Below are 25,476 nucleotides of genomic sequence, written 5' to 3'. Positions count from 1 at the left end.
TGAGCTCACCTTGTCTCATGTCCTGGGTAACAGATGAGCTCACCTTGTCTCACGTCCTGGCTAACATGAGCTCACCTTGTCTCATGTCCTGGCTAACATAAGCTCACCTTGTCTCACGTCCTGGCTAACATGTGCTCACCTTGTCTCATGTCCTGGCTAACATGTGCTCACCTTGTCTCATGTCCTGGCTAACATGTGCTCACCTTGTCTCATGTCCTGGCTAACATGTGCTCACCTTGTCTCATGTCCTGGCTAACATGAGCTCACCTTGTCTCATGTCCTGGCTAACATGTGCTCACCTTGTCTCATGTCCTGGGTAACAGATGAGCTCACCTTGTCTCATGTCCTGGGTAACAGATGAGCTCACCTTGTCTCACGTCCTGCTAACATGTGCTCACCTTGTCTCACGTCCTGGGTAACAGATGAGGGCCCTGCCGCTGCTCCGCTCTCGGTGGATGATTCTGAAATTGAGGGCCATGTGTTTCATTATGTTAAAAGCTTTGCAAAGTAATGTTGTTGCTATGATGCAGATTAATTTACCATACTGATTAATTTATGTTATATGCTGAAACTCTGCTCCAAGGAAGCTAGATTCCTCGCTGCATACGTGTGTGTGTGTGAACACACACACACACACACACACACACACACACACACACACACACACACACACACACACACACACACACACACACACACACACAGAGATGCCACAGCAGACTGTGAATGCAGCCAGACTGAAAAATGATCTAAAGCATTAACTACCATCACCTTCTCCATTCTAACAGACTGAGTGAAGCTGTAGGATTTAAGTTTTTACCAGGCAGATCAAGCACATGCTTCCAGACTCTCCTCTTTTCATTTTGGACGACTGGTGTCCTCTCTTCATTTTGGACGACTGGTGTCCCCTCTTTATTTTGGACGATCAGAGTCACTTTCTCTGTTCTTGTATCCAGGAGAACCTCAAATGTTGGGAGGTGATTTCCATATTTTGGATCAAATGGTAAGACATCCTGAAAACCAGGAGAAGTGTTGTTGTTTTTGCTCCCAAAGAATATGATATAATTGAATGTTCGTGTTTTACATCTAAAATAACTGAATCTGTATAAAACACACACACACACACACACACACACACACACACACACACAGGTCCGCCCATAAGGGGGGGTAAAGGGGTAAGCTTCCAGGGGCGTCGCCACTAGGGAGGGCGCTAGAGCCAGGCCAAAAAAATAAAAATAAAAATAACACAAAAATATATCTCCCATCCTGAAAATGCGGCAACTAATTGTTTTTTTTGCAAGGAGTCGAACAAATAGACAAAACACAGCAGCAGTAACAAGGCATGCTTGGGCAGGAGTGCTCCTGTGGAAAATAGCGCCATTCTGATGTAATCCCCCATCCGACCAGTGCAGTGAGAGGCAGCAATGTGCCGCAAGGCATCTAGTCTGCCGGAAAGCCAAAAGAAGAAGAACAAGGCAGGCTTGGGGTGGACCATTTTGCTTGGGGCAGCAGCAGCTAGAGGGACCATTTATGGTGTAACACACAACACAGACAGGTGATAGCAAACAAAACAAGACCGGTGATAGCAAAATGCCAGGAGCAAAACAAAAGTCAGGATGCCAAAATCGCAAGGCAAAAAAAAAGCGGGAGCAGGCAAGGGCTTTAGACTAGAGCCCGACCGATATGGGATTTTTGAAACCGATACCGATACCGATTTTAGGGAATAAAAAATTACCGATACCGATAATATCGGCCGATATTTTTATTTTATTTTATTTTTGTTTTTATCATCAAATGTTTATCCCCCATTAGTGCTAATCCCCCATTAGTGCTAATTTTTTATTTATTTATCCTGGTTGCTGCTCCACCCTCTGCCGATCTGGGGAGAGCCGAAAACTGGCTCCATGCTTCCACATGGGCAGTTAGCCAGCCGCTTCTTTTCACCTGACAGGGGAAGCTTCACCGGTAGGACATAGCACGTGGGAGGATCACGATATTCCAACGAGTTCCCCTCCCTCCGAACAGGTGCCCTTAACGACCAGAGGAGGCACCACATCAGCAACCCTCAAATATCAAACACTTGACAAAGATATGATTGAGTTGACATGAATTGAAATATGTGATGTAGGCAGGATATTTTACAGCTTATTAATAAACTCAATGCAATGAAACAGTAAACTTAACTGGGAATTTAATAATTATAAATAACTAGAAATACAAAAACACAATAGAACAAATAGTTAAGAAAAAATATCAAATATACACAACATGCTGTCCATGCTGTCTATAACTTATATATACTGTATATATATAAAAAAATAAATAAAAAAAAATCGGCCGATAATTTTTTTTTTTTTTTACCGATACCGATATATTGATAATCGCCAATATCGGCCGATAATATCGGCGGGCCGATAATATCGGTCGGGCTCTACTTTAGACCCAAATTATAATCTGTTAACAAACTTTTTTCAGTCAGCTCCGAAAGCTGCAGCATTGATATGAGTAAAGCGCGTGAGGGGGAGGGGGGGGCATAGTGGCTGGACCCTTCCAGGGGCACTGCTATCTCTCTGGGCGGCCCTGCACACACACACACACACACACACACACACACACACACACACACACACACACACACACACGTTAAAACATCATTAACAGAGATATTTTGCAGGAAGTTGTATTTGACGTACCTCAGGCTCAGGCTGTACTTCACAATCAGGAATGCAGTGGAGACTGTACTTTTCAGAGGTGGACAAAGGACCACATTTGGACGGAGTCAGGATGTACTCAGCATTTTCTAGTCCTTCTTGACCTTTCACCTTAAATTATATCACAACAGTTGTACTTGAAAGATCGTTTCACTGTCGTGTTCATGATGACAATCTTCTCAACAGTTTGACATGTTTAGATACATATATCACCGTAGTGTGTGTGTGTGTGTGTGTGTGTGTGTGTGTGTGAGAGAGAGAGAGAGAGAGAGAGGGGATAGAGATTTGGTCAGCAGTCATTTTTGTGTGCATACTATCTGCTATGGGTGTTGTTAGTCCTGGCATTTGGGGCCCCAAATGTTTTATGAATAGCCCTGCGTGTCTCAAATGGGGGGGAAAGAGTAGCTAATCTGAAAAAGAGTATATGGTATTGATCAAAAATGCAAGATTTTGCTTCCTCTCTGTGTGCAAGTAGTAGCCTCACCTATACCGTAACAAAAGGAAGAGACATCACTCTCATCACAGCGTTTGTTAGGATGATGTCATCATTTCTACTGTGATGTCACCATTCCTACTATGATGTCGTCATTCCTACTATGATGTCATCGATCACTGATGATGTCGCAGACGGTGGTGATGTCATGATTCATGGGTGTCTCAATCATGCCTTTCGAATGGCCTCGCTGGTGATGTCATAACACAGGTGATGTCATATTCTCTTATTCTATAAAGGCCCGTTCCTGCAGGTCCTGGGTAGTGGTTCATAAACTAAACTAAAACCCTAAAGGCTATTGATGCTGTAGCTCCCATTAGATCTAAACTAATCTCCGGTAAGAAAAAAGCACCATGGAGAAACGCTCCCTCTGTAAATAACAAAAAAAGAGATTGTAGGAAAGCCGAGCGCAAATGGCGGAAAACTAAACTTCACATCGATTATGACATCTATAAAAATAGTCTTCACTCCTACAACCAGGAACTAAAAAATTCCAGAAAATTCTTCTTCTCCGACATTATCAGCAAAAACACCAATGACGCTCGCACTCTTTTTGCCACTGTTGACAGGCTGACAAACCCCCCCCCACAAATTGCCCCTGATCTTCTATCCAATGTCAAATGCAATGAATTTGCGACCTTCTTTAGGGATAAAATTATAAATATCAGACTAACTATTTCCACATCAAGAACAAATGTGGCTCCGCCGCACCCACAAAATAGGTGCTTAATTAACATGACTCAGTTCAATGTCATTGACCATAAGAAACTAGAAGAAACGATACGAGGCCTTAAATCCTCATCGTGTTGCCTAGACACCCTGCCAACAAGCTTTCTAAAAAATGTCTACAGTTGCCTGGCGACCGACATACTGAAGATAATTAATACCTCTCTTCTTACAGGCATTTTTCCAAAATCTCTAAAAACTGCAGTTGTTAAGCCCTTGCTTAAGAAGCGTAGCCTCGACCCCTCTATAATCAGCAATTACAGACCAATATCAAATCTTCCCTTTATTAGCAAAATACTCGAAAAAACTGTCTACCAACAACTCAATACCTTTCTATCCTCCAATGATCTCCTAGATCCCTTCCAATCAGGCTTCCGACCCCATCATAGCACCGAAACTGCGCTTATCAGAGTTATAAATGACATCCGAATGAACACTGATTCAGGTAAAATCTCAATCTTAATGTTACTAGACCTCAGCGCTGCCTTTGATACGGTTGACCACGAAATTCTATTGGACAGACTGGAAAACTGGGTCGGGCTTTCCGGCACGGTCCTAGAGTGGTTCAGATCTTATCTGCAAGACAGGAACTACTTTGTCTCCATTGGCAACTACACATCTGAACAAACCAAAATGACATGTGGGGTACCCCAAGGATCAATTTTAGGTCCTGTCCTGTTTAACCTTTATATGCTCTCTCTGGGCCTAATTATGCAAAAAAACAAAATAGCTTATCATAGCTATGCAGATGACACCCAACTCTACATAGCCCTCTCATCGGATGACTATGCCCCCATAGAGACACTGTGTCAGTGCCTTGCGCAAATTAATGATTGGATGTGCCAGAATTTTCTCCAACTTAATAAAGACAAAACAGAGATAATTGTCTTCGGCAAAAAAGAAGATAGGCTCAAAGTTACTGCTCACCTCGAATCCCTATCTTTGAAGCCAAAGGACCAGGTAAAAAATCTTGGCATTATTATTGACTCTGATCTAAATTTCAACTCCCACATCAAGCTTATAAGAAAATCTGCCTTCTATCATCTAAAAAATATAGCAAGGATTAGAGGCTATATGTCCAAACAAGATCTTGAAAAACTAATTCATGCTTTCATTTCTAGCAGGCTAGACTACTGCAACAGTCTTTTCAATGGTCTTCCCAAAAAAGCTATTAAACAACTACAGCTCATTCAGAATGCGGCTGCTAGAGTTCTAACAAGAACCAAGAAAGCTGAACACATTACACCAGTTCTCAAATCCCTGCATTGGCTGCCAGTAAATCTTAGAATAGACTTTAAAATTCTGCTAATAGTTTACAAATCTCTCAACGGGTCAGGCCCACACTACATCTCTGAAATGCTTCTACACTATGAACCATCCAGATCCCTGAGATCTTCAGGCACTGGTCTACTAATTGTCCCGAGGACCAAATCAAAACATGGTGAAGCCGCGTTCTCCCACTATGCCTCTCATAACTGGAACAAACTCCCTGAACACATTAGATCTGCCCCTACTCTGCCTATTTTTAAATCCAAGCTAAAGACCTTTATGTTTACTCTTGCTTTTAACTGCTACTAAACTACTGCCTCTCTCGGCCTGTAATTAAAAAAAAAAGATTCCTGTACATTTCCAACAAATGGACTGTGCATGTAATAATAATACTGAAGAATGCCTTGTAACTTATTTAAAACAGAAATAATGTTTCATGTTTGTTAATTTGAGTATATATTTTAACTAAAACTGTCGGCTGTGTTTTTTATGTGCTTTTTTATATGTGCATTGCTTTGCTGCTTGTTTTTTCGATTTTTTTTTTTTTGTAAAGCACCTTGAATTGCCTTTGTGTATGAAAGGTGCTATATAAATAAAATTTGACTTGACTTGACTTGACTTAAACTAAGATCACGTCAATCAACCTCTGCAACCGTTCCCAACCCCGAACCGTGCAGACTCAGCTATCAAGTTCCACAACCTCCATACTTCTCAAGACTTACCAAGTTTGCCTTGGCCCTCAACTATCCGCGAATAGATCCACATATCTTCCGTCAACCCTGACAGCGTTCAAATTTTGCATTGGGGCTAGACTTTAGGGGACAGTTCTATAGATACAGTCGGTCTGTGTGGGAACGCCCACAAAACGTTACTTCCGCTAGCGTTGCGTTGTAGGGCGTGGGGGAAAACCAATAATACATCTTAATGACCTGACTCACCTGTGGAAGGTGCTGCAGCTCTACACTACAGGATTGGGGATTCAAGAGCAGGTACATAGATGTCTGTTCAGATGTGTGTTTACTGCAGGGGTTAATGTTGCATTCCTTCATCGCAAAATAACTGTGATGTGGAGGCTAAATGACGTCACATCCGTTTTGTTAGCATTCCATTTGCAGAAAACTTGAGCTGGGAACTCGCAGGGACGTGCACAGAACATTAGAGGGGCAGGGGCTCAAATCCATAAAAGGGCACTACAGTAGGAAATTTGAGGCAATTTGAAGGCCAATTTAGGGGTATAACTCATTTTAAATATTCCGATTTTAACCAGATTTAGAGGAATATCTCATTTCTGGATGAGACTTGTCACGGAAAAATAACTCCATAACTGAATAATATTAGTATATAAAAGTTGCATGCTGTTGCAATACTGTTGTGAAATCATTTAAGCATCAATATGTATTTGCTCCTTTTCTCCCTTTAGGTTGTTGTACTACAGATACAGATAGCAACACAGGCAGAAACATTGAACGATACTGAGTGAGGCTTGTAATATACCATGCATTTTAACCATAATTCTAAAAAGCAAGACAGAAGATTTAGATAAGGTGTATTAGATTTTTTTTTTTTTTTTGCGGATTCAACAACACAACATCCCTTTCCAATATTGTAAAGTAAAAAATATTTTCAAGAGCAACAATTCTGCATTTGTTCCCTATATTTTGGTTATTTATTTATTGGGTGGTTTATTTATTTATGTATTTATTTATTCATTCATTTTTGCGTTCATTTTTGGGTTGGTGCCTTCAGGGGCAGTTTAGAAAAACACTGCTCCATGCAGAGGCCTATTACAAATGGTGCATTCAAGGCCAAGAGAGCTCGGAAAAGGCAGTTCTCTTTGAATGCTGCCCTCAGTGACGGCATGGAAAGGGCAATTTTCATACAAAGCACCATTAGAAATGCATTCATGGTCAGGAAAGGGCACTTTTTATTTTATTTTTTATTGTGTCTTAGCTGTTTGTTTTGTTCATGTGTTGTTGGAATGAAAATGAAAAATGTATTATAATAAAAAAAAAAAAAAAAAAAAAAGGGCACTTTTACAGACTGAAAAAAAGGCAGGGGCTCAAGCCCCCTTTCATGTCTATGTGTGCACGTGCCTGCTGGGAAGTTCACTGTTCAGATCCAGTCACTAGCCAGTAGGGCATTCACGACTAGTGAATTTTACTAGTCGACTAGTCGTCCCTAAAGGTAGTCGACTAGTCGTTTTTTTTTTTTTTTTTTTTTTTTTTTAATCTTTAACTCATTGAGTGCCTAAAGTGACTATAGTCGTCAATTCAAATACTAACGTAGAGTGCCAATGACGACTAAAGTCGTCAATTGCGTTTTTTGACGGTGGGACGTGGATCAAAGCCAGATCCATCCCCTGTGAAAGTATGGTGGATGTTGAATGTGTAAAAGCTATTTTACGGACCCATTAGGTGGCGACAGTGCTCTCCAGATTAGAGAAAGGCGAGGAAAAAAGAGAGAAGAAGTCATGGGGAAACGGAAATCGCATCGGTATGCATCGATATGCATGAAGCATAACGTTAGCTGTGCCTGCAGCAGCCAATCTGCTGCCACAATTGAGCCCCTCCGTGTCCGCTGCGATAGCCCATCCGCATGATTAGTTGTGGAGTTGTTATTATTCTCAACTGGAAGCGATGGGAGCGGGCGACAAATACATGCAGAACGCTGTAAAAAAGCTGGATGTAGCGCACTTTTCAGTGCAGAGCAAACTCAGCAGAGAGCCACCAGAGCCAAACCCACGGAGGAGGGGTTTGCAGTTGAGGGGGGGGGGTGGGGGGGGGGGGGGGGGGGGCGGCACGCAGGGCAGCATATAACACCGACCCAGACAGACCCAGACAGCAGGACAGGATTAGCAAACACAAGCTAGAATATCTGATGCCCACCAGCAGTAAATCAAGACCAGCAAGAAGCTGCAACCGCAGCACACGCAGGGGCCAGCGCTGCTGGTTGCAGCTAAAAAATATTATTTTGCCAAACAAAATTCCTTTGTTTTCACTGTTTTATTGAAGGAAATTATTTTTGAGGTGTCACATCAGAAAATATTAGCTTCAGAGTCAGTCATGTGCTTGAAATGCTTAATTTCACAAAAGGCTAATTATCTCAGCTTCTAATTTGAAACGTCTCTTTTTGGTGAAATCAACCTATCTTCTCCGGCTCATAACTAAAGAACGGAAAATGATATCAATAAACTTTTTTTTGCTGATGATAGAAGAGAGTCTCATCGTTCTTTGGGCGTGTTCGGTGTTTACATAGTATTATCACACAATATTCTGTGGGCCTCGAGAAATCACTGAAAACGCTCTGAAACTCTGGCACTGGGAGCATCCGTTTTCCAAAAGTGGCTGGCACTCAATGAGTTAAGAAAGAACATGAGGTATTTACACGACATACATGGACTATCATATCCCATATCCCATATCCCCCACAAAGAACATCAAAACACAACAAAACAAAACAAGAAAACTGCATAAGATACACAATAATCCAAGAACAAACAAGACTATTGGACAAACAACCAAACAAAAACAATGCATTCAGCTCCTATCCTGATAAGCCTAATGACTGGGGTAAAAAGTTCTTAAAGTCAAACTCTGTATGTGGTTGCCATATTTTGGGGATGTCTAAGAATCTGCCTTTGCTGTTGTAGTAAATGTTATCCAACGTATGGTAGCTTGAGAGTTCATTCCACCAGTGAACTACAGCTGGGGGATTGGATGCTTTCCAATTTAAAGCTATGCATTTCCTAGCTGCCAACAGTGCAAGATCTATGTATTTACTTTGAATGCATTGTTTTTGTTTGGTTGTTTGTCCAATAGTCTTGTTTGTTCTTGGATTATTGTGTATCTTATGCAGTTTTCTTGTTTTGTTTTGCGGTTGAGCTCAGCCAGCTGCAGGGCGGTTGAGGCCATGTGGCGGCTGAGCTAGCGAGCCCGTGCAGCGGGCAGGCATAGGAATCGAGCACCCGTATAGCGTGAGAGATGCCTACTTGATTGAAAAATGCTTCCACCAGATTGCAAAATTTGAACAATGCGACGTAAGTGAGGTATTCCTAATATACAATAATAATAAATACCAGCACAAAAACAATAGGGTTTCAGCCCCGAATGTGACAGGGAGCATTACCTCCTGAACAGGAATGTTGGCTGGCAGCAGAAACACGTTGAGTTTTCGTCTCTGCTTTCTGTGTGGTGGTTGGAGGAACAGCAGAACCTTGCCCTGGATAGTCTTGCTGAACGTTAGAAATGCCAGAATGTAATTCCACACGAGGCCAAAGCCAGAGAGGTGGGGGACATTCACACCCACATGAGTTTCTGTGATCTCCAGTGGCTGGAGGAAGCTCATTCCCTCATCAGTGATGTGGACAACAGACAGGCTTTTACTTTCAGGAAGTGGTACTGTGAATACACATCAACATTTAGTTTCACTTGTGTCAACTCCATTAAAATGGCATTACATTTAATTTAATTCTTTGTAGAAAATGTTCAGCAGTAATCAATATATAATCATGACTGAATAATGTGCCTACCAGGGGTGGTTTCACAGTGTGGGAGGTGGAGCTGACGGACAGAGTTCTGAGGACACTGGATGTTGAACAGCGGGCCTGCAGGTGTCTTGCCAGCTGATTGGAGGAGGCCCTCATCCCACTGGATGGTCCTGTACAGCACCTCCCCCTCCTCAGCCATAGTAAACACCAGACCAGTCAAAGTACACTGGAACACACCTGAACCAGGGCACTTGAACCTGTAGGACACACAATACAGCATGTATCTGTATATAGTCTGTAGCAGCACTCCACTAGCATCATCCAATGTAAGAAGGCAGACCTTTTAGAAATGAAAAGTTGTGAGCAGTTTTCATTAGATGGCCTGTGAATAATAGGCTATAGTAGAGTACCACAGGAATTAGTCCGGAAGACCTGGATCTTAGCACTAGTCTGAAAGTCAATAGACAAAAGTCCCTCTCTTTCTCATCGAGGTCTATGTGAACCAGCCACGGAAAAAAATTGAAATGGTGGTGAATGGCGAGAGACACTCATGTTTTGATCCCACATGAATTGAATGAGGAACACATGTAATGTTTGTCAATTTAAGTACCCCCCTAATAATGTTTTGCCTGTCGTTCCTAAGTTGGTCTAGCAGCTGAATATTGATATTCCTACTTATTTTTTATATTCATAACTATTTATTTGTTTATTTTGTATTGATTCTTATCCATTGGTAACTTCATCCCTCATAGCAACATTTCATGCTTACTCAGAATTTTAACCCCTCAAATGCCAGTTTACTGTACTTACTGTACAATAAAATTTACAGTAGAAAACACAAAATGTGATTCCTCCCCCCTTCCCATGAATGCGACCTGGATCTTCCCCGGTGGGATTATCATAGCCTTGGATTTGTCACATTTTTGGTGGAGGAATTATTTTCTTCCATCTTTCATCTTTTGAGAATTGCACATTTGTTCGGACTCTTGCGGCCCTCTACGTACAGCAGCTGGATATTGATATTCATACTTGTTTTTTATATTCACAATTTTTTATTTTTTTATTGATTCTTATCCATTGGTAACTTCATCCCTCATACCTCATATCAACATTTCATGCTTACCCAGAATTGTAACCCGTCAAATGCCAGTCTACTGTACTTAATGTACAGTGGAGTTACACTGTATAAGGAGGTGTGGCTCTTACCTGTCAGGTGTCATACCGACACCCAGCCGTACCTCCGTCGCTGGAAGCTTTATGACGTCGACGGTGGCTCTGACTACGTGAGACTAACTTCCACAGTATATTCCTTTCTAGGCATAGTGATCTGACCTTCCGTTTCCTAGAAAAATGCAATCTCGAAAAATGATCCAGACACGGACCGACCGCAGTGATAGCCGCTGAGCTGCGGGGAATAGTCATGGAGAAACGGAGAAACTGGTTGGCTCTTTGACACGGAAGGCCACAGAACTATGCGCATGCTCATCTGGGGCACTACCTGGATGCTGGTCATGACCGAGTTTTGACATCCGGGTCAACACTCACACGTGTTGTTGGCCGAGATGAGGAAGGACACGCAGGGAACCACCCATGACGCTCATGACAGCCGGCCAGCTGAGAGCCTCTCTGCCCAGGCATCGGACTTGCTGTGCTCCGGTGCAGAGAACAAGCATATGGAAGGCCCCTATAAGAAGGCCCAATCGCCATGGCTGTTTTGAGATATACTCACTTTTCAACGCTGATTTCAACCATGCCAGCCGCAAGTCTCTACGACGAACGGTTTGCTGAGATACGATGTACACTCAAAAGAGGTAAATTTGAACGAAAAAAAAGACCAAAGTGCTAATTTTCACACAAAAAAACACAAAAAGCTTAATTCCTGCATCAATTTCAGTCTAAATGCTTCAAATGAGTAGTTTGCACTGGAAAATCCGGGTTCCCACCTTATGTGACATGTTGCCATGGCGATCACTGTACTGTATATTTCATGTCAAACTGCATGGAATTGATTGCTGTGCCAACACTGAGCAAATACGGGGGGTGGGGCAAACACAATAAAAACTACAAATTTGATGTCTTGACTCGGCTGAGATGTGTAAGATCAGAGAAATAACATTTTTTGGGGAAAGTACCTGGGAGTCGGAATTTGTTTTTTGTTTTTGTGCAAAATTAACATTGAAACCAATAGGAAAACTATGCAATGGAATTTGGAAGCCTTGTAACTCCACCAAATTTTCAACCAACTCCAAAGTTAGATTTTAAGGTCAAATTTCAAGGTATTTGGTCCAGGATGAGAGCAGAAAAACGTAAAATGCATGAATTTTGTGGAAATTTCCTGGAGGTCTCAAAAAGGAGGTTATAGTGAAAGTCAATCACCGGCTACTGTACCTAAGGAGGACCGATGTTAGTAAGTCTCACTATGGGTGCCAGGATGGTTTTGTTCTAGTGGTGGGAGGGTGAATTTCGAAAATAAAATAAAATAATACCTGGCCTTAATTTCAGACAATTCGTGCCAAAATTGTCCAAACGGCCGCTACGCGAATGTAAGAAATATCCATCAGCTGGACCAGGGGGGTACAAGGTTTAGATAACTTTGCAGGCCAAGAAAGTCACAGTTTGTGGTAAAACTGTTGCATTATAAGTTATAAATCGGAAAGACTACACACAACCAGTCGCGTAAGTGGCGTGTCTCCCACCAGGCCATGTGGACTTCATGGCACTATTCTAATAGGATTAAACTAGAACAACCGCACCGCAGATTTATGCCTCCGCCATTAGTTCATACTTGAGTCCAAATCGCCATTTGAGGCAAATTCGAAGAAATTCCATCAAGACAGAGATATCGTGTTAACAAGCTTGAAAATGGCATTTGAGAGGTCACAGTGACCTTGATCTTTGATAACCAAAATGGAATAAGTTCATCCTTGAGTCCAAGTCGATGTTCGAGCCAAATCAGAAGAAATTCCATCAAACGTTCTTGAGATATCGCGTTAACAAACCGCGTTAACAAACCGCCATTACAAGTTAACAAACTGGGAATGGCATTCGTAAGGTCACAGTGACCTTGAACTTTGACCACCAAAGTGTAATCAGTTCATCCTTGAGGCCAAGTTAATGTTTGAGGCAAATTTTATGAAATTCCGTCAAGGCATTTCTGAGATATGGGGCTCTATACTCCCACTGGCCTTAAACGCAAAAAAAAACACACTTTACGCCTGCCTACCGCTGACTCGGGAAGATAGCGTCATGTTTTTACACCCCGAAATGCGCTTTACGCTGAAGAGGCGTGGCACAGTGCCAGAATAGGCCAGAAACGTTTCGGCCATAAATACCAGCCTAAAGCGATCTTTCAACTGGCGTTAATTTTGCAGTTAACGCTTTTGAAAACCAGGCCTTATTCAGTATATATATCCGTCGCAAATACGTGTTATAGTCGAGTGACAACTGTAACACGGTTGTACTGTGATGTCCGCTCCAACAAGACTTAGCTTACTTGACACGTACTTTTTCAATAAAAACACATTTATGCCATGACTTTACATAATGTAGGCTATATTTATGTTGCATCATTTAGCCTGTGCTGTGATGTGCTGGAGCAGCAGGTAGCCTACAAGTTATAAAACTAAGCCTGCCCTGAATGAGCAGAGTGGGGGGGCTTGTTCACTATTGTGAAAGTTATGTGTTTACAATATAAAGATCATGGAAGTGGATGGTATCAGGAATGTCACCGATAGTTAACGTTCTATATTGTACAGGGAGACCATCAGCCCTGCTGAACAGATCTGTATTTGCCTGTAGGTTGAATCGTTTTATTCAGGCTATCCAAATTGGCATGAAGAGATGACAGCATGCAGCCGCAACCGGGGTTACCGGACTGGAGTATCTCGGGACCTTGTATGGGAAGAATGTGATTGGTTTACTGGAGACCACCAATCCAACACTTGTGAATAATTCTACGCTTAAAAATACGTCGTTAAATGGTTAGCGCCGCGGATTCTGCTGTTTAGCGCCAAGGAAAAATTAGGGAATGCGCCTGACCAGTAATAGCGACGGGCAAAGCCATAAATGCAAATTTAAGGCCAGGGGAAAGATAGAGCCCATGGAGTTAACAAGCTTGAAAATGGTGTTGGAGAGGTCACAGGGACCTTGACCTTTGATCACCAAAATGTAATCCATTCATCCTTGCACCCAAGTTGACGTTTGAGGCAAATTTGATGAAACTCCGTCAAGGCATTCCTGAGATATTGCGTTAAAAAGCTTGAAAATGGTGTTTGAGAGGTCACAGTGACCTTGACGTTTGACCACCAAAATATATCGAGATATCGGGCCCTATCTTCCCAAAAGCGGTAATTTAGCATTTGCGCTCGTTTAACGCCGTGGGCAATGCAAATTGGGGGCAGGCACAAGCGCATGCCTGTTATAATTGTACTGGGCATAGGCATGCCACATGCCAAAGCAGGCTAAAATGTGAGGATAGATGGCATTATCCTATCGTCAGCAGCGCGCAATTACTTTGCGCTTAGAGCTTTGAAAAGGACCTCTTACGCGCTAAATACCTCGCTGCGCTGAAGCGCACTATAATCTCTGTGCTGCGCAGTGCAAAGTAAAATCCCTTTTGGATATGTCATTACGGACAGCCTTGGCATGCCAGGACATCAAATTCTGCTGCTAAAATTGGGTATTAGCAGATAATTCAGTGAGGCAATCAACTATAACTCACTGAGAAACTTTTATCACATCGCAAAGAGGGAAATTAATTGAGAAAACTTGTTGGACAATGGACATAGGCTATTTATCTTCATAACCCGGAGGGTCGTTGGCACCACAGACGATCTGTCAATAAGCTCTCTCCATCTCTCTCTGTCCTCGCACGAGTGAGTACACTCTATAGAGACACTGCATGAAATAGGTCCCGACCATCACGGGGGAAAATCTCCGTTCATTTCCACACACCAGCGTCATTTTCCTTGAACTAAACATAGCTAAAAGCTGTTGTGTAGTGGGCTGCACAGACAAAAAAATCGCCAGTTAAAGTTTTTTTGTACTCCTGAGCAAAACAAGGAAGCCATTGAGAATTGGTGAGAAGAAAAATGTTAATCTAGCTGTCAAGGAAGTAAGTTGGAGTGTTCATCTTCCGTATATACGATCTTTTTGTGCAACACGCAACCATGCACGTGACATAGGAGAACGCCAGGATTGGAGGGGGGATTTCTGTTTTCCCCCGTCTTGGGCGTGGTTTCTGAATAATGACGCGTTACGCAGTGTCTCGATTACGCATGGAGAGAATTACAGCATATTGCATGCCTCGCGCAAACAGCCATTGCGAGACGGGAATCTGATTAGTTTTGATTGACGTAATGCCCAGCATTGCCTGGCCACACCTGTGAATAATTCTGGTAGTTAAGACCGCCCAAATCCCATTTGCGCAGGCATTTTGGGGCGCAGATGATTTTGGCAACGCTCTAATTTGCACCTGCGACACGTGCCGTGAACGTTTCCGCATCCCCGCCGAGAATTGCATCCACAACATATTTCGGGGCTGTTTTAACTTAGAAATCAGGGAGGTCACGTCTACCCAGACAATTATATCACTTTTAAACAGTTACATTTCTGTATAAATCATTACAATATGCTTCCGTGAGGTGGGGATGCTGCCAGCGCTGGGGTGTAAAACTCGGCATAACACCTGGACAGCGGACTGCAATCTTCCCTGCTTCAAGGCACGCGCAAACAGGTGCGCAAGTGCTAATAGGGGATATCGCCTGTACGAAGATAGGGCCCATCGCATTAACAAGCTTGAAAATGGTGTTCGAGAGGTCACAGTGACCTTGGCCTTTGACCTTTGACCACCAAAATCTAATCAGTTCATGCTTGAGTCCAAGGTGATGTTTGAGGCAAATTTAATTAAATTCCGTCAAGGCATTCCTGAGATATCGCGTTAACAATCGTGGAAATGGCGTTTGAGAGGTCACAGTGACCTTGACCTTTGACCACCAAAATCTAATCAGATCATCATTGAGTCTCAGTCAATGTTTGAGGCAAATTTGATTAAAGTCCGTCAAGGCGTTCCTCAGATGTCGCGTTAACGAACATCGGACGGACGGACAACCTGGATCCATAATGCCTCCGGCCTGGCTATCACCGGCGGAGGCATAAAAATATAGATAGATAGATAGACAGACAGACAGACAGACAGGCAGAAACAGACAGACAGACAGATAGACATACAGACAGGCAGAGACAGACAGATAGACACAGACAGGCGGATAGACAGACAGACAGACAGAGACAGACAGACAGGCAGAGAGAGAGAGAGAGAGAGGCAGGGCTTAAAATTTGGCGCATCTTTTTGGAAATTCCCGCATATTTTCAATTTATAAAGGGGGAGTAATCCCGCAATGGTTTACGCCAGGGGTTTCAAACTCACGGCCCGCCACGCCACTTGATATCAAGTTATAGTGAAATCAAGCCCGCACCTCCGCTCGTTGTAAAACATAGAGCGCGCTCCCGAGGCGTGTGGACACACTTCACACCAGGGTTGCCAGATAAATTTCCATATATGTGCAGTTCCTTGGGCGGTTTTGTGTGCATTTTGGCGGGTTTTGAACTCTTTGTGCTGGAAACCGTCAGCAGTATCTGGCAACACAGCTTCACATTCCAGGCCAGCGGCCTGGTGATTTGGTTCATCCGAGTGAAAAACCAAGTGGAAAGAAAAACATTTGCACGCTAAAATGTTGTCTTTTGTTGAGAAGTGAACATGTCGCTGTCAAAAGGCAAAAGAAAGGTTGATGACGAGCACAGACAGTTTCAGGAGAAGTGGGAGAGTGATTATTTTTTTGTCGAGTTCAAAGGGAATGCCGCCTGCCTCATTTGCAAAGAGAAAATCGCCGTACTAAAATAATATAACCTGAAGCGAATAAGAATAAGAATAAGCAGGGATGCAAACGAGTCACCTTTAGGTAACAGTGAGTCACCTTTTTCATCCCAAAATAGGGCACTTAAGTGAATGATTTTGTGTCTGCCCTGGTATCTGTCACCTTTTTAACTATCCATGACTTTGCATCCCTGAATAAGAGTCTAATAATTACTATGTCTTTTGTCATTGTGTTTTATCTGGAGACTAAGCAGCATGTGATACGTTCACACAGGGCACCCAAGCCTTGCCTATGCCTTGCCTTTACCCACTCTTTTAAATAGGCGTCCTTTCTAGTCAATGAGGCTGTGTACACAGGGCGCCTCAGCGTGAACCTTGCGTGTACCCACGCCTTGCCTGACCTGCGCTGATTTTATTGTTTAGGCGTGAGTTCTATTTTCAAGCCGACTAGGCGCGTGAAGGCAGACTTCTTCTGTCAAGCCATGAAGGAAAAACGCGACAATATCCGTGGGAAATGGCAAAGTCAACTGAATTTCAAAATAAAATGGTGTTACTACAACAATGTTGAGCTTTCTCCCCGTCGGTAAACAAATGTTCAGGAGAGAGAATAGCGACCGAAGAAGCAAGATGGACAATGAAAAGTGAATCCACTTAGTACAACAGCATCCAGTTCTCTATGACAGCAGTCACCCATACATATCCAGCATCAATAGCACATTAAATATATCCGATTTATTTTACCTACCGATGATAATTCGGGACCACACGTGACCAAAAAAACACTCGGGAGAGAGGAGAGGCGCTTGTGACTCGGCTCAGGTGAACGTGGAATAGGCGTGCAGTGTGATCGCAAAAACGTGTGATAGGTTCACGCGCAGCTCAAGGTCTGTAGGCGTGGGTTGAGGCAAGGCAAGGCGTAGGTGCCCTGTGTGAACGTAGCGATAGGCTTCCGCTTGTATTAAAGCCTTTATTTTTTGTATTGAGTGATACACTTTACTAAAACACTCATATTATAATACCCCAGGTGTGCATAAACTACAGGTTAAGTAAAAACAAAAATGTGAAATTATTATTCGGTATCATATCTGTTATCGGATATATAGGAGAAGCAGATATTTACCAGTTATCGTATCGGCTGAAGAAGAAAAAACCCAAAGTCTATAAATCCCCCCTATCTGAAGAACATAAGGGGGAATTCCCCCCCAGTTTGCAAAGTGAATTTTAAGCCCTGAAGGGGGGGGGGGGGGGGTACTTCCCCGGAGAGATATTCTGCCATTACAGCAATGACATTAACACAACATAACTTATACCAAAAACACACAAGAGGTAGGTTTGGTGAGAACTTTGAAACAACAACATTATATTGACACAATTACTACAGCGTTCTTGCATTTTTCCATAACTGTCCACTGTAGAGCCTATTGCATGATACTATTACTATGACTGTTCACTGTAATACAAAATGTGCAATGTGAGTTTCATAGTGTCTTTATATATCGTCTCTTGCCGTTCACCACCATTCATAATGTTTTTGCAGCCGGTTCGTAGCTGAAGCAGGATGGGATTTTTGTATGGGGATTTTGGTTAGGCTCGGACACTGCGCGACCTCACGTGCCCTGCAGTTCGCCTGCTGCACTTCCTTGCCCGCCTGCTCTATTGGCACATTGCCCAACTTCACATCACTGATGACATCACAATTGCTCGAGTGACCATCACTGATCACATCTTGGAGTGCTCGAGTGACGTCACTCAGTGCACAATTGCTCAACTTCAGCCTCGCCCGCAGCTCGTGTAATTGTAAAATGTCTAAAATGCTTTGTTGATTCTTCAATAATGAGTTGCTCGTTTTAAAATGAATATAAGGAGGATTTTATTCCATGACAAAGTTCCACTGTGCGCACAGAGGGTCTCACTCCCAGAAAATGAGAAAATGTCATGAGTGAACCACGAGCAAAGGCATCTCCTCATGATATAGTCAAACATCAGCCCCCCACCTAGAAGGCATCAGTAAGTTTCCACTGCTCACAGAAGTTCCATTTAGCCCAGGACATTTCCATTAGCTACACAAGCTCAACCTTGATCTTTCATAAGAGACAATACAACCTTGGTCTGGTCACAAGACAAAATACATGTTATCTATCCCTTAAAATGAGACAGCCATAGATCATTATTGTACAGATACAATAAGCAATCAATCAATCATTTTGCTCTCAGACTCGGCTGCTGCATGGCCTCGCCTGCTCTATTGGCATGTGCCGGGCACAATTGCACAACTTCGTGTCACTGATTACATCATTCACTGATGACATACAATTGCTCTTATGACATCACTGATGATGCCACAATGCCTATGACATCATCAGTGATGTCACAATGCCTTTTATGATAGGCATCCCACGAGCTACACAGCTACACAAAATGTGGCTAGATTGTCTGATGATCTTTTTTGCCTTCTGTACCACACGTTTCTCCCAGATGGAGCACAGGTTATTCTGCTGGACTCGAATAATCCTGGAGCAGACCTTGACTATAGCATTTAGGCTATTCCTGTCCTTCCCAAACAACACGTTGAACCAGCAAATAAATGAAAAAGTTAAAAGACTTTCAATAAAAGATTGGTAAAAATTACAAAGAATGGTGTCACAGACATTAAAGGAACTGGAGTTTTCGCATTAAGTGGATTCTTTGCTGACCACGCTTGACAATAGACTCTGTGTTCGCCTCGAACTTGAGTTGAGAGTCGGAACACTGTTCCTAGATATTTGTATGTCTCTACGATTTCAACATCCACACCATGTATGATGTTAGCTTTTGGTTTGTCACAGTTTTTCCTAAAGTCAATAATTAACTCCTTGGTCTTGGCCACATTAAGATCAAGGAAGTTGTCATCGCACCATTTGACAAAGAAGGGCATCTCCATGATCAGACTCTGAGCCCTGAAGAAGAGACAGTAGGGCAGTGTCATCAGAGTACTTCACAAGGAGACTGCCCTCCTGGAAGGACCTGCAGAGGTCTGTGAACAAAATAAAAAGCAGGGCAGAAAGAACACAACCCTGGGGCGAGCCAGTACTTGAAAACAATAAATTGGACATGTGTCCATTCACTAAAAACCTGCTGGATTCTGTTAGTTAAAAAGTCCAAAAGTACCAATAAAAGCTGATCGCCCTGCAGCTCGCATACGCAGCTCGGTTGTTGCGTGGCCTCCCCTGCCCTATTGGCGGATGCGCAATGTCTCCCTCTCTCTGTCTCCCCCTCTCTCTCCCTGTCTCTCTCCCCCTCTCCCTCTTTCTCTTCATCCTTTTCTCTCCCTCAGTCTCTCCCCCTCTCGCTCTCGTGTGTGTGTGTGTGTCACTGATGACATCATCAGTGATGTCACAATGATGTCACAATGCCTATGTATGACATCACTGATGACATAATTGATGACATCAGTGATGTCATCAGTGACATCATCACTGAACTATAGCCGTGTGTGTGTGTGTGTGTGTGTGTGTGTGTGTGTGTGTGTGTGTGGATTTATGACATCACTGATGATGTCATTAGTGGGACAGAGAAAGCCTAGCTCACTTTTATATACTGATGATGATGATGATGATGATGAAGATGATGATGATGCTTGAAATAAGCTTGCTGCAAAAGTGTATGAAACAGCAAACTTTGTGTTCAGGGACACTGATACTCAAAACAACTCATTTTTCACATTTCACTGGAGGGATTTTAAAATACTAAAATAATTTTTTTTTTAATCCCTCCAGTTAAAGCAGCTACGAGCAACTTTTTCGATTGTTATTAAACAGTATAATTACAATATTGATGCATCACATCTTACCTATAATCGTAGCTGAGACCAAAGCCGTGCGAATCGGAGATTGCTCCGTTAGATGATTATTAAGTCTGTGTCTGTCTAAACTCGCGTCAACAGGGGGCTCTCTCTCTCTCCTTACCGCCGGACCGGCTAAACCCGGAAGTGAAACGCAGCTGCCTGCCTTCACCCTGTTCGCGCTGCCTAGCAACATAGCATAAACAATGTGAACGCCACGCATACTCTCGCGAACATCTCTCGTTATATTCTAACAGGTTTTTGGAAGTTATTTTGTGGTTACGGCCGAAGTGGCTGCTGCAAACCGTTTAATTTCACTTCCTGATCTTCCCTGGCCACAGACAGACTAACACTGGCCGATTCACTCGGGCTTCAAGCGAGACTACTCTGCGTTGGTCTCGTCGACTATTAGAGGTAAGATGTGACGCATTGATATTAAATTTATACTGTTTAATAACAATCGAAAAAGTTGCTCGTAGCTGCTTTAAATGTGAAAAATTTGTTGTTTTGAGTATCAGTGTCCCTGAACACAAAGTTTGCTGTTTCATACACTTTTGCAGCAAGCTTATTTCAAGCATCATCATCATCTTCATCATCATCGTCATCATTTTAAAATACTCAAATAAGAGTAAAGGCTTCCGGTCTAGCGTGAGATGGGATAGCTACGTTTGTGAGAGGCTCCGCTTCTTCCTCAAAGAAGTTTACTATTTAACACATTTTGTCATGAGAAGACAACAAAACTAGACAAAGTAAACTAGATAACGCCACGCAACGGAGACGTGGTAAAACCCAAACCTAAAAAGGGCAAAAAACCCGAAAATACGGCTTCGTTAGTCGGCACACCTGAGAAGACAATGGAGGGGGACTCTAGCAGCGACAGAGAGACAACCCCCAAGCAGGGCGATGCACCGACAAACACTGACATCATGGCGGCTATTAATCGGGTAAATCAAAATGTTGACTCAAAGTTTGAGCTGCTCAGCACCTCTATCGACGGTCTGAAACAGTCACTGGCCGACATAGAGCAGAGAGTAACCTCAACTGAGGCAGGACTGAATGACCACGAGGCTCGCATTAAAAGCTTGGAAGATCAAGGCTCAAGATGGGCGGACGAGGCCAGATCCCTCGGCGAGCGGGTGGACGACCTCGTCTCGCGGTCCAGACGACAAAACATTTGGATCATAGGTGTGAAAGAAGGCATGGAGAAAGGCAACCCCACAGACTTCGTTTCGAAGTTTATTCCAACACTGCTGGGAGAAGATAACTTTAACAACAAGCCTGCAAGGTGGACCGCCACACAGAGCCCGGACGCGGGCAGCAGCAACAGATGGCCCCCCTCGCCAGCTAATTGCACGGATTCATCACGACTCAGTAAAGGAGCGCATTCTGAGTCTTTCAACACAGAAGTTCCCTTTACAATATGAGGGAACACGTATCTTCATCTTCCCGGACCTGGTTCCAGTAGTGATGAAACAACGACAGCAGTTTGATAACGTCAGGACCAGATGCAGGGCTGCCAACGTGAGATGCGGGTTCCGTCACCCAGCGACATCTGTTGTCTCGGTAGGAGAGGACAAACGTTTGTTCAACAACCCGAAAGATGCAGTGAAATATCTGGACGACAAGAAAGTGCCGCGCTAACCATCTAGACATGCATGCTACAATCAACAGTTCGCTCTCATCTCAGGTTGACTGAGCCCTAAATACAGAGTCTGGACCTGCACAGACTGTATATTTCTCATGCATACAGGATATGAGGATAGAGAGTGGACACTCACACTCGGACTGTCATGGTATGTTACACGCTTAAGAAGTTGGGATATAGGGATGTTAGTTCTCAGAGGGGAGTGGGGGGAGGGAGGACAAAGTGTTGGTGTTTATGTTTAGTTTATGTAGTTATTGTTAATATGCGGCAGTCGATACGCAATAGTATTGTGTTGGTGGAGTATGTAAGTTACAATGCGTTTTTTTTGTTTGTTTTTGTTTTGTTACATAAACATGGAAATATGCTATGACCAGTGTTACTGAAAATTGGTAATTAGTTACAGTTACTAGTTACTTCTCTCAAAAAGTAATTTAATTACTTTAAAGTTACGAGTTACTTCAAAGTAATTAGTTACTAGGGAAAGTAACTTTTGCGTTACTTTTAAAAGTCTGCTTCGATTGTAATTAATGCGCACATTATGTTAGTGTCACTGTGCCACAGTGTGGCATTAAACATTCGCTTAAGGTGCGTTCACACCGACCTATTAAAGTTGGTCCGCTGGCGTCGAGTTTACATACAAAGTCAATGCAAACGAGCGATTGAGCGTATATTCGCCTGGGAGAATAATCGCTGGGCGTCCGAGCGGCAGAGACAGAGCGACAGGGAGAAAATACGCTCGTCGCTCAAGATGAAATATTCCAACTCGAGCGAAAATACGCTGGCATCAGTCGCTTGCTGTTCAATGCTGATTGGCTGCTGTGTGAGAGCGAGTCAAGGATCACTCTGGCTTGGAACAAACCGCTGGTTTATTGTGTGGCAACAAACCACATTGACAGCCTGACAGCTGACATGAAGTGAAGTCTGTACTACCGGTATGCAGCTCGCATTAGGAGCACGCTGATAGGCTTAGCTTGTAAACAATGACGGTGGCTCGTAGTGGACAAACAGCATGACATTGCGTAACATTATATCCCCCACATGTCCGTCATTTTGTGTGCCTGTTGATGAGCGATTTAAACAGAGCGACAGAGCGATTCCAAAGGGTTGACTTGAGCGACAGAGCGAAAAATAAATATCTCGGTGTGAACGCTCCTTTATTGGGGAAGCTTATAGCTTACCCAAGGTCATTAGCCTCTGGGGCTCTGGCTGCAGCTGCAGCTCTCTCCCCGGACTAGGTCGGAGGATCAGAAACCGGATAATCCTCTGAAGTTGTCTGTTATTTTCATGTCCTAAAGTAACTAGTAACTAGCCCAGTTACTATTTTAGTAACTGTAACTGAGTTACTAAATTTGAAAAGTAATTAGTTAGATTATAGTTACTGCAAGAAGTAGTTAAGTTACAGTAACTAGTTACTTAGTAACTAGTTACTCCCAACACTGGCTATGACACTGAATAATGGAGACATTACAAGAATAGTGAGCTGGAATGTAAGAGTATTGAACCACCCAGTTAAAAAAGGGAAGATAATAGCCCATTTAAAAAGCTTGAAAGTTGATATCATGTACCTTCAGGAGACGCATATTAAGAATACAGCTAGAGATAAACTACGCATTGGATGGGGATCACAGATATTTCAGTCAAACTTTGATGCCAGAGCCAGAGGGTAGCCATTATTATCAAGAAAAATGTGTCATTTGATCATAGATGTACAATTAGTGATCCAAATGGCAGATTTCTAATAGTATCAGGGACAATGTTGGTAAATGTTTACGGTCCCAACTTTGATGACCCAATATTTTTTCAGACAGTTTTGAATAGAATTCCAGATGTGGGAGACACAAATATCATCCTGGGAGGAGATTTTAAATTGTGTTATGGACACTTCATTGGATAAGCAATCAGCGAGATCATCTGTAAACAGTAAGTCTAGTGACATGCTGAACAAAGGTATGCACAACCTAAATTTAGTTGATATCTGGAGGTTACTCAACCCCACCACTAGAGATTATTCATTCTTTTCTCCTGTCCATAAATCATATTCTAGGATTGATTTCATGCTATTAGACTCTAAATTGATCTCCAGTGTTGTGACCACACAATACCACAATGTTTTGATAAGTGATCATGCTCCAATGACACTACTAGATATTAGATTCAACAATCGTAAAAGCGAACGCACCTGGAGATTTGACAACACAATCTTAAAGGAGAAAAGTTTTTTAAAATATATGTCGGTCAAGCTGCCTGAAATTATAGTTACAAACGATACAGGTGATGTGGATGACTCAGTACTGTGGGAATCCATCAAAGTGGTACTTAGAGGCAGCATCATATCCTATGCAATAGGCAGGAAAAAACAGACAGAAAAAAGATTAGTGGAGCTGGATGGATCCATATCCCGGCTAGAACGCTCATACAAGGACTCAGCAGACTCTAACATATTGAACTCTATTGTTGCCCAGAGAGATGAATATAACACAATTCTATCTGCTCAGATAAGTAAACAGATGAACAAAATTAAGCAGATGCAATTTGAAATAGGAGACAAACCTCAGAAACTGCTGGCACGACAGCTGAGACAAACACAAGAGTAGTAGTGTAGGGTTAGCACCCCTTGAAAAGAAAAATAATAATATTTTTTTAGAACTTCCTCAAAAGGGCACTTCCGCTTTTTTGAAAAGGGGAAGTGATTTCTTTTTGGGTAAAAATCAATTTCTCAGTACTTCTGCAAAGTGTACTTCTCCATTTTTTGTCTTGTGCTTAAAAAACACTTTTCTTGTGGAAAGTGGTTATTTCAATAGTTCTGCAAAGTGTACTTCTCCATTTTTTTGCCTTGTGCTTTTAAATCACTTTTCTTGTGGAAAGTGGTTATTTCAATAGTTCTGCAAAGTGTACTTCTCCATTTTTTTGCCTTGTGCTTAAAAATCACTTTTCTTGTGGAAAGTGGTTATTTCAATAGTTCTGCAAAGTGTACTTCTCCATTTTTTGCCTTGTGCTTAAAAAACACTTTTCTTGTGGAAAGTGGTTATTTCAATAGTTCTGCAAAGTGTACTTCTCCATTTTTTTGCCTTGTGCTTTTAAATCACTTTTCTTGTGGAAAGTGGTTATTTCAAAAGGCCTCCAAAGGCCACTTCCCCATTTTACCCCATACCACAATACATTTGAGCAATCATTATGCAAACCCAGCTGGATCATTTTACATAGTGGGTAATATCTCTTTTGCTCGCTGTTGTTATGGACGCGACTTGTGAAACACCAACGACTTCCGCAGCACGCACCACGTCTCTTCGTGACAAGAGACGTGCAGCACGCAGCACGCAGCACGTCTCTTGTCACGAAGAGGCTTGCTGCGTGCTGAACGCCTCTATGACGCAACTCCACGACAGGAAGCACTTCCCTTTATAAGGACGAGAGCGATCAGCTGAGTACAATCACAAAGCCATAGCTGT

General features: G+C 42.7%; 1 protein-coding gene across 1 annotated transcript in view; it reads right to left on the bottom strand.

Annotated features, from left to right (window-relative positions):
• Positions 1 to 404: 404 nt before the first annotated feature.
• Positions 405 to 25,476, bottom strand: part of LOC310791992 (uncharacterized protein) — a gene marked incomplete at both ends in the record, with an annotated part of 58,342 nt that continues 33,270 nt past the window's right edge. Inside the window, 3 exons of the mRNA XM_083653673.1 lie at positions 405 to 461; positions 9,328 to 9,599; positions 9,731 to 9,945. Coding sequence (XP_083509799.1) covers positions 405 to 461; positions 9,328 to 9,599; positions 9,731 to 9,945 — 544 coding nt within the window. The remainder of the gene's footprint in view (positions 462 to 9,327; positions 9,600 to 9,730; positions 9,946 to 25,476) is intronic.

This window comes from Poromitra crassiceps (assembly GCF_964638095.1).
Source record: "Poromitra crassiceps genome assembly, chromosome: 17".
NCBI classification, from domain to species: Eukaryota; Metazoa; Chordata; class Actinopteri; order Beryciformes; family Melamphaidae; genus Poromitra; species Poromitra crassiceps.
The sequence above is the reverse complement of the archived record's forward strand: the minus strand, read 5'-3'. Positions and strand labels throughout refer to the sequence as shown.